Source organism: Sinocyclocheilus rhinocerous, unplaced genomic scaffold (genome assembly GCF_001515625.1).
Source record: "Sinocyclocheilus rhinocerous isolate Xijiao unplaced genomic scaffold, SAMN03320098_v1.1 scaffold3416, whole genome shotgun sequence".
NCBI lineage: Eukaryota > Metazoa > Chordata > Actinopteri > Cypriniformes > Cyprinidae > Sinocyclocheilus > Sinocyclocheilus rhinocerous.
This window is the reverse complement of record NW_015666262.1, coordinates 110,022-120,718: the sequence shown is the minus strand read 5'-3', so window position 1 is coordinate 120,718 and position 10,697 is coordinate 110,022. Positions and strand designations below refer to the sequence as shown.

General features: G+C 35.9%; 1 protein-coding gene across 1 annotated transcript; it reads right to left on the bottom strand.

Moving 5' to 3' along the window:
• Positions 1-4,527: 4,527 nt before the first annotated feature.
• LOC107732219 (uncharacterized) lies at positions 4,528-8,584 on the bottom strand. The gene is made up of 5 exons (XM_016543499.1): positions 8,554-8,584; positions 5,641-5,937; positions 5,251-5,565; positions 4,854-5,168; positions 4,528-4,775 (listed from the first exon to the last, which is right to left on the bottom strand). Exons 1-5 carry the CDS (start codon positions 8,582-8,584, stop codon positions 4,528-4,530), a joined length of 1,206 nt encoding a protein of 401 aa, XP_016398985.1.
• Positions 8,585-10,697: the final 2,113 nt, after the last annotated feature.

Here is a 10,697-nt window from a genome sequence, read left to right as displayed (position 1 = left end):
TACGGTGGCCGTGAAGTGCAAAGCAAATCACAATTCTGAAAACATTATAACTAGTCAGAAAACACAATGACAAATTCGAAAACAAAATAAGTCAGAAAACACAACGACAAATCAGACAAACAGGAAGAGGTAGGTATAGTTTGAGACAGCGCCATTGGTTTGGGATTACTCACCGCTGACTGGACGAGACATCTGTCAATCAACGTATACAGGGAAGAACCAGCCGAAGAACAGCAGAGTCGTGGTGGAAAGTTCGGAGATGGTATTAAAGTAGCTCAGTTTAAATATATTGTATGAATTGCCCTTACTCTGGAATAAAAAATACAGTGTCTATTTACATTTAGTGCAAATAGCCCGCCTTGTTGTCAGTAATTCCTAGTTGTGCTAATCAACACTCGGCTATAACAAAACCAGCTCCAGTGACGCAGATGGTTCAGCACGTGTCGTAGGCTTTTAGACGCGATCGACCCGGGGTTCGATTCCCCCTTTTTCCGAACTTTTTTTTCCGAACTTTTCAAATCTCGTATTAGCAATGGATTCTATTTACACTAAGTGAAAAAAGCAGTATTTTTAGCAATATGCTATTCACACTAAGTGCAAATACCTATTTACACTATGTTAAAATAGCAGGATTTCTACTATCAAGTATACTACTTGTTGCAAATAGTGGCAATTATCTGCACTTCGGTATTGTAGTACATTATAAAACAGTATGCAATAATAACGTATTGAGTGTAAATTATAATTTTAATTTAAATTATTAAAATGATGCCACCTTATTGGTACAATAAAGCCCTCCCTACACATAACCTAACCCTACCCGATACTTTATTTTCAACTTTTTGATTATTCCCTTAATTTTTATTGAAAATAAATGCCTTTATGATGTGATACGAGATTTGAAACGAGAGAAAAAAAAGTTAGGCAAACGGCGGGGTCGAACCCGGGTCGATCGCGTCAAAAAGCCTACGACACACGCTGAACCATCTGCGCCACTGAAGCTGATCTTTTACCAGCCGCTTTTAAAGTGTTGACTAGCCCAACTAGGAATTACTGCCAACAAGGCAGGCTATTTGCACTAAATGTAAATAGACAAAAAACAGTTCAGAAACGACTGTTTAATTTCCCGTTTCAAGCACTGATGTATTATTTCAGGTCTTATTTCAGGAGAGGTTCCAGTGCGACAGAGCAAAAGGCACTGAGGGATTCTATATTTAATAATGCATTTTTACGTATTAATTACTACAGTTGGTTGTACTTGTTGTATAGCAAAAACAATTCTGAGCTTCCTTCAAGTAAGAAAATCAGACAGCTACAATAAAAACTTGGAGAAATAACTATTTATAATGATTTTTATTTTTCAAATATTCCACACATTTACAGCATCTTTATTACGGAGTGGAAAAGTTATTAACAGTGGGTACTTTAGAACTAGTTCCTGTTTTTATCACACATGCAGGGGGCTGAAGGGCTTTGGTTTGAAAGACAAAAAAGAAAAGACAAGAAAACCACAAGCTGAAGAGCAGCACATGTTGATGATCTTTAGCACACTGACCACAGTAATAAAGCACCCTTCAAACACAAAGAACTGAGACATTTACAAGCAAGTCACTTTACATAGTAGACATAAAATAAATAAATAACATACGATAAAATAAAATAAAAATACTGGGTTAAAGAGCATTTTTTTCTTTCTGAAATTACACACCTTGATTAAAAAAAGATAACCAAATCAAACTTATGTTTGATTTATCACATTCAGTAACTCTGTTATGTTATGTTCTGTTAAAGTAGTATTGACATAAATTGTATGTTAGTATGTGCATGTAAATGTACTAAATGCACTAAACAATATAATGGTGACATTTAAAAGTATTTTTAATAGACATGTTCTAATAAATGCTCATCTTCTGTCTGTCTGTCTGTGTTCATGTGTCTCGCTGTGGGTTTCCTGAACAAAGCTGGTTAATCTTCACACTCAAACTAAACTGAGACACTGAACCTACACCAGTTTTCTGTGGCTTTGAGATGGACAGAAAAACAGTTTGTTTATCACGCAAACACAAAAACACCTCCAGCATTTGTGAGAAACTTTGAGACAGAAAACATGTCATTTTCGAGTCTCTGAATATTACAATAACAACAAATCATTTGAAAATGCTAATTACTGTTCATTTGCATGTATTGTGGATATTAAGATCAGGCCTGAGGGTGATACAAAATAAAATTCATAAAATTATTATTTGGACTTGGACTCAGATGTTCTCCTTTGCAAAAAGTAACTTTTCTCATTGTCTTTCATGATGCGAATTAGATAATCATACTTTTATATTGTATTTCTGGATGTTTCTCTGGATATTTCTCTGATAATGTTGATTTCAGTGTTGAAGCTGTTAATGCGAGTCAATGCCATGCAATGACAATGTTTGACAATTCAAATATAATATTAAAAACAATGTAAATAATAATTGATTCTCTGATTCTACAACTTGAAAGAAGAGCAATAAACAAGAAATAATAGCAAATAAAACATGTTTATTTTTCAATTAATAAAATATATGATTCTATTTTAAAACTCTTATATCAGAAAAATGACAAAGAGCAAGAAATGTGTCTTGCATGTACAAATCTAAATATTCAGAAAGATGAGAAAGAGACATTTGAACAGCTTTAAGAGCTGCTATTAAAGAGTCTTTATTAACTGTTAAAAGCTGCTGTATCTTTATGTGGAGTGGAAACTTTACAGTATCTTCTAGAAGTGTCAGTCAAGGGTTTTATTTCCTGTTTTCATCACACCCTCACATAAACTGACATGACAAACTATTTTAAACATGTGAAAGAAGCAACATGAGCAGCAGCGGAAACTTTAAAGTGTCTCATGATTCACAAACTGAACTGAACGACCCTCATCAAACCAAACAACTGCTCAACACTAAATTATGGATTATAATAACATAAATAACATTTTTATCAACAAACTGTGAGTGTAAACAAACGTAAAAAAAAAATATATATGAAGAGTTTAGATGCAAAAGCCTCTAAATGCCATCTGAAATTTTTGTCTAAAATGAGCATTTTTATCAGGCTTCTATATTTATTTTCAGTTATTTCACTTTAATTGCATAGAAAAGGACCTATAAATTGCCAATAGAGTAAAATTACTGAAACTACACATAGAAGCCTGATAAAAATGCTCATTTTAGATGAAAATTTCAGATGGCACTTAGAGTCTTTTGCATCTGAACTCTTTATATATATATACTGTATACATCATAGTATGTTTTTTAAAAAATATTGGTGTAACGTGTGATGATCTGTTATAAGTGAGTTAGTTGAGTGTCATGCGGTGACTGACTGCAGCGTAATCAGAGCTAATCTCAATCTTACTGAATCTGACTGTAGCGTCACTGAGAGACTCTTCATGCTTCTGGAAACTGACAGCAGCGTACAGGAGCTCATCAGAGGGGATTGTGGGTAATTCATCATGATTCTTCATTTGAGCTGATCCAGGATCTGAGAGAGAATCACGTCTGCTGTCTGCACATGATGACTGAATGCAGATAAAATAGAGAGAAAATGCACATTAAAAGAATGGCAGCTGGAGGGGGAAGGTTTTGAGGAGACTGAGGTGTAAATTAAAATTGATCATTAGCTGTGACAAAACAATATCACACTTGTAATTATCACAAAAACTGTGATGAACACACTACTAAACATGGATAAAGACATAATAACTGACAACACTTTATAAAAATAATAACTTATTTTATAGCGTCTTTAAAGCAGCTTCTCAAGGCACTTACAGCCAGTAGACCAGCTTGTGAGGAGCGTAAGTGACGCTTGGGTGTATCTAGAGTATATAGAGTATATACAGAGCAAGGACTTTAGAATTGGAGTAATGTGTTCATTACACTGTGACTCACTATTGTATTTTTCTCTCTCTTTCTCTTTCTCTTGTCTGATGTCGACGTTCTTCCTAATTACCCAAAACAAAATGAATTGATCGGTAAGAGAAAGACAAACTGGAGATGTACAGCAGCATCTGAGACAGAAACTCATTCAGTGATTGAGAGTTTGATTGAAGATTGAAGCAGCTAATTATTAATGTGTTTCAACAGATAATAAATGACCAAACCTCGTCTGTTGTGTCTTAATTTGCACACAGTCAGAGTGAATCCACCGATCAGCAGCAGAATCACACACACACTAATAATGAAGATCACAGAGAAATCTGGATAACACAGAAACATTGTGTCATTATCTACATCTACAACAACGCAGTGAATTTATAAAGCAGACAATCTAGCCATGCTAACAAATACATGTATCTGACAGAGTAGCAAAAGTCAGCCGTACACAGACTAAACATGGTAAAGCTTTCTTTCAAGATATTTTGTGTTGTCACAATCAATAATTATCAATAATGCATAATTTGAATCATCATTAAACATTTTAACCACCAGATGTTATCTCTGTGCAGTATCTCCTCTGCTGCATTTGACTCGCTTGCTCTCTTCCTCTCACTTCTCACTTCTGAGCATCTCTCACACTCACATTACTGATGCTCACTCTAACAACTCTCTCTTCATTTCTCTCAGATGAAGGATTCATTTCTGTCACTTTAGATGAGCTGATGGTTTGGCAGATGTGATTATAAGTGTGATTATTATCCTCTTTGCAGAAATGAACTTCATGTTTCTCTGGGATCTGACAGGTGATGTTGACTTCTCCACCAAGATACACAAATTCAGTCACACTCTTTGGATATCTTGCATCTATAAACCAAGACAAATATACATAAAAATGTGAACAAATACTTAAATATATAAGATAAATTACTTGAGTTTGCTCACCGTGTTTGAGGTGCAGCTGAAGTTCAGTGAAGCTCTCAGTATAGTCAGATACTTTCACTCCACACCTGTATGTTCCTGCATCTGCAGCTTTCAGCTCTCTAAAAAACACCATCAAGACTCCTGCTCTGGTGTCGTCATATAAAGAAACATCTCCATTCTCCATCCATTCATCCTGAACTCCTGGATTCTTCCTCTCTGAACATCCGTCTGATTCTTTACAGATGTATTTTGGGTTGGTTTTGTATTGAGGATGTTCACACTTGATCATCAAACCACCTCCTGAGGAGCCGCTCACTCTAGACACGCCCACTTTAGCTGTCAATCACAAATGTAATTCAATCTGTTGCAATCATAGAATGTTTTGTACCAGATTTCATTGAGAGTGTGTTGTACTTACTAATATGTAGATGAACAGTGTTAATAATTGTGTAACTGTACGAGTCTCCGCTGATCCAAACTCCACATAAATAAACTCCTCCATCATCTGGTGTCACAGCAGTGATTCTCACACTGAAGATGTGTTTATGTTTGTCATCAGAAATACTGAATCTTTCTTCCCCATTCCTTGTGCTGTAAATCATCTCAATGGAGTCTTTTTCTTCTTTGAATATGATCTTTACATCATTTATATGATTCTGTGAATATTCACAGCTGAAATTGTCAGTTTCTCCAACATTCACCATCACTCTCTTTGACACTTTACAACATGAATCTGTAATTCACATAATATTTTCTATATATAAAAGTTTTGAAATCATCAGAAGTTTTACTTAATTTTTTTACTGACCTTCTTTCACATTCAAAGTCATTTCGATGGACCAGTGGCTATTAATCTCAATCCTGTAAATTCCAGCATCTTGCATGTCTAGTTCTCGAATGTAGATCATGAGGCCTCCATATTCATTGCAAAATAAAGTGGATCTTCCTTCATTAATCCATTTATCATGTTTCTTATCATTTATTATTATACTCCACTCAGGTAATTTATACATATATTTAGCAGAGTCACTGGACCAAAGTTTCCCAGAATCAACAAGAAGACTTCCTCCAGAATATCCCGTGACGCTAAAGCATCTCACTGCAGCTGTCAATCAGATTGATACTGTGATCAGAAAGCTGATGAACAGAAAACAGCATCATTACTGCAGTGATGAAAGAGAATCAGAGGCAGAGCAAGAGTCCTAAATATCAAACATGTTGGATATGTACCATTTGGGATTGTGGAGGCAAAATAGTCGTCCTGTTTATTTACTCTGAAATGTTGCAGTTTGCATATTACATCTACATATGGAATACATTAATTATACCACTTAACAACACTCCAAAGAGAAAGGAACAATTGAAATCGCATCATATGACCCCTTTAAAGACCTGGCAACCATATTATTGTATTTTGGCGGCAAGTTTTGCATGCAGCATTTCTTTCAGAAAATGTATAGGCCTAGTTATATAGGCCTACTGTTTGAGTCATGTTTATATTTACAGAAGTTTTAGAGTAAAATGTTTAATATGCTAATTTACATACTGTATAATGAGGCATTTCATAATTATTTAACGTATTGTTTTAAAATAGTGAGAGATTCATAAGCCCCGCGTGCGACCGTTAGTAAAGTCAATTACACGTTTTGTGCTCTGTAATTGCAAGTCTTCTGAAGACATAAAACAGCTTTGTGTGAGAAACAGGTCTAAATTTAATTGATTACTCACATGAAATCATCTTCTTCTGTCCTATCAATGCAAATGCCTCTAGACACCCGCAAACTTTGTTTTAATTCAAACGGACGCAGCGCCGCTCAGCGCCATATAAGGAGAAAGGGGAGGGATCTAAACTGTGCTTAAACCTCATTGGCTCTCGTGTGTATCGCAGTCTTGCAATATTTGAATATTAAATCTAAATAAGACCGTGGACGAAATACAGAGTCAGAATTAATCTCATTATTAGCTCATTATTAATTCACACTCTGTCCTGCTGAGAAGATTTACGCCTTTTTTTATCACAGAGTAAAATTGAACACGCTGTAAAACAATGTAAAATGTACCACTGTTAGAGGAAGCAAAGGGGTCTGAACAGCTGTATTTTTAACATTTGAAAAGAAAGCAGTTTATATATATATATATATATATTGCACACTTACAGCTGGTTGGAAATAGATTTGATATTGTAATTCCCTCTAGCAAATATTTCCGATGACCTGACTAAAACCTTTTGGAGCAGAATAGCTGAATTTTGAATAGGGATACATTATAAAAATAATTACTATGTTTCATATATTAAACAAACTAACAGCATCTTTTTAGGAAGTGGAAAGTCTGTGTCCATGTCACTAAGATAAACATTTCATTTTTTAATCACACCTGCAGGAGGTTGAAGGTTTTAGGTTTGACCCAATGAATATACATAGAGCAAAAGAAAACCACAAGTGGAGAGCTTTAGCACACTCTGCAAACATAACACACTGAGACATTTACAAGCAGGTCACTTTGTTGTAGTAAAGAAACCAGATTAAAAAGAAACCAGGTTTTTTTTTTGTTTTTTTTTTGTCTGAATTTAGAAAAGCAAACTAGTCTACAGCTCTAATTATTACTGCCGTACAAAGATACGTTATGATATTTTAAATTTGACCAGAGAGATAGTGATGGAAAATCTGAAAACAGTTAAATATCAAGTAAATCTTGGAAATGTTGCTTGTTTAAAGTGTATTGACTCTCTGTGGTCATTAAAAAAATCCCAGGATGTCTTTCGAAAAGAGTAGAGGTGTGACCTCGGCATCCTGGCCAAATTTGCCCATTGGCCTCTGATCATCATGGCCTCCTAACAATCCCCATATCTGCTGATTGGCTTCAACACTCTGTCTCCTCTCCACCAGTAAGCTGGTGTGTAGTGGGCGTTCTGGCGCACTATGGCTGCCGTCGCATCATCCAGGTGGATGCTGCACACTGGTGGTGGATGAGGAGATACCCCCTGACAATGTAAAGCGCTTTGAGTGCCTAGAAAAGCGCTATATAAATGTAATGAATTATTATTATTATTATTATAAATGTACTAACAATATTAATGTGTGACATTTAAAGATTATTACAGACATTCTCTGTCAGTGATTTGTGAGCTCATTGTTTTGATTTTGTTTGATCTGGTTTTGAAAGAAAAAGTCAAAACACACATGGACAATTTTTTGATAAGAAAAGAACACCTTCAGTAATTTTAAGGTGATCCACTGAAGATCTACACCAGAAGCTCTGTCTGGATCAGCGCTCGGTGGGGTGCAGACCCTAGATTGCGTAAGCATCCACGCGCATGCGCACAGCTCTACAAATCCACACGCTGATTTCTGAGAAATCAAACTCAGTCAAAACAACCATAATGTGTTCCACTAGGGAGCGGTACAGTACATCTGTTATGCTAAAATTTTACTTTGACAAGCCAAAAACAGTTTTTAAAGTAAACGGGTGCCTTCCATTCCCCCAATGTGTTTCTCCTTTTCACAGTCTGGCAGAAATTATGGGTGGTTCCAAAAAAACATGGTCCCATGACAGTAAAAGTGTACAGTTGCCAAGATACAGGGGGTGGGTAAACTTACCAATTGGCTCAACTTACCCCACTCTCCCCTACTTCCATTGAAGATGAGGCAGAAGCAGGCTCAGAGAGTGAGGGAGAGCCCACTCTTATCAAAACATCTACAATAAAGTCTGAATTTATTACAGCGTGTGCTGTCTTCTCTGTTGGCAGCCATATCACCCTGTAGCCCAAGACTGGTTACCCACTGAAGCTACGCAGGGCTGAGCCTGGTCAGTACCTGGATGGGAGACCTCCTGGGAAAACTAGGTTGCTGCTGGAAGAGGTGTTAGTGAGGCCAGCAGGGGGTGCTCACCCTGTGGTCTGTTTGGGTCCTAGCACCCCAGTGTAGTGATAGGGACTCTATACTGTCAACAAGCTCCGTCCTTCGGATGAGACGTTAAACCAAGGTCCTGACTCTCTGAGGTCATTAAAAATCCCAGGATGTCTTTCGAAAAGAGTAGAGGTGTGACCTCGGCATCCTGGCCAAATTTGCCCATTGGCCTCTGACCATCATGGCCTCCTAATCATCCCCATATCTGCTGATTGGCTTCATCACTCTGTCTCCTCTCCACCAGTAAGCTGGTGTGTAGTGGGCGTTCTGGCGCACTATGGCTGCCGTCGCATCATCCAGGTGGATGCTGCACACTGGTGGTGGATGAGGAGATACCCTCTCAATGTAAAGCGCTTTGAGTGCCTAGAAAAGCGCTATATAAATGTAATGAATTATTATTATTATTATTATAAATGTACTAACAATATTAATGTGTGACATTTAAAGATTATTACAGACATTCTCTGTCAGTGATTTGTGAGCTCATTGTTTTGATTTTGTTTGATCTGGTTTTGAAAGAAAAAGTCAAAACACACGTGGACAATTTTTTGATAAGAAAAGAACACGTTCAGTAATTTTAAGGTGAATCACTGAATGAGCACCTCTTAGTCTTTGTCTTCTGCACAATCGATGTTCATCTTCAGTCTCATGTGTCTCGCTGTGGGTTTCCTGAATAAAGCCGTTTAATCTTCACACTCAAACCAAACTGAGACCCTGAACCTTCACCAGTTTTCTGTGGCTTTGAGATGGACGGAAAAGCAGCCTGTTATCATGCAAACACAAAAACACCTCCAGCATTTGTGAGAAACTTTGAGACAGAAAACGTCAAACGTCATTTTCAAGTCTCTGAATATTACAATAACAACAAATCATTTGAAAAATGCTAATTATTACTGTTCATTTGCATGTATACTGTGAATATTAAGATCAGGCCTGAGAGTAATACAAAATAAAGTTCATAAAATTATTATTCAGACTCAGACTCAGATGTTATTCTTTTGCAGAAAGTACAAACTTTTCTCATTGTCTTTCATGATGATAATTAGATAATCATGCTTTTATACTGTATTTCTGGATATTTCTCTGATAATGTTGATTTCATCATTATGGAAACTAGATTCAGTCATTGTCTGTGTTGAAGCTGTTAATGAGAGTCAATGCCATGCAATGACAATGTTTGACAATTCAAATATAATATAAAAAAATAATGTAAATAATAATTGATTCTCTGATTCTACAACTTGAAATAAGACCAATAAACAAGAAATAATAGCAAAAAAAAAGTTTATTTTTCAATTAATAAAATATATGATTCTATTTTAAAACTCATATATCAGAAAAATGACCATGAGCACGAATGAACTAAAAAAAAACAACAAATGTGTCTTGCATGTACAAATCTAAAGCAGGTCAAACACAGTCATTTGAACAGCTTTAAGAGCTGCTATTAAAGAGTCTTTCTTAACTGTTAAAAGCTGCTGTATCTATATGTGGAGTGGAAACTTTACAGTATCTTCTAGAAGTGTCAGTCAAGGGTTTTATTTCCTGTGTTCATCACACCCTCACATAAACTGACATGACAAACTATTTTAAACATGTGAAAGAAGCAACATGAGCAGCAGCGGAAACTTTAAAGTGTCTCATGATTCACAAACTGAACTGAACGACACCCATCAAACCAAACAACTGCTCAACACTAAATTATGGATTGTAATAACATAAATAACATTTTTATCAACAAACTCTGAGTGTAAACAAATGTAAAATATATATGTATATATATATATATATATAATTATTCAGATGCTTTGACCTGACCATGTTTTGCTTAAGTGTTATCTGACATTATCAAGATGAATTTGTTCTGACACAGTTTAACTTTAACTTGTTTAACTTGAGTTATTGTCATATTTTATTACCCTTTTCTAAACTATAGTGAATAAACTGTGATAATGTG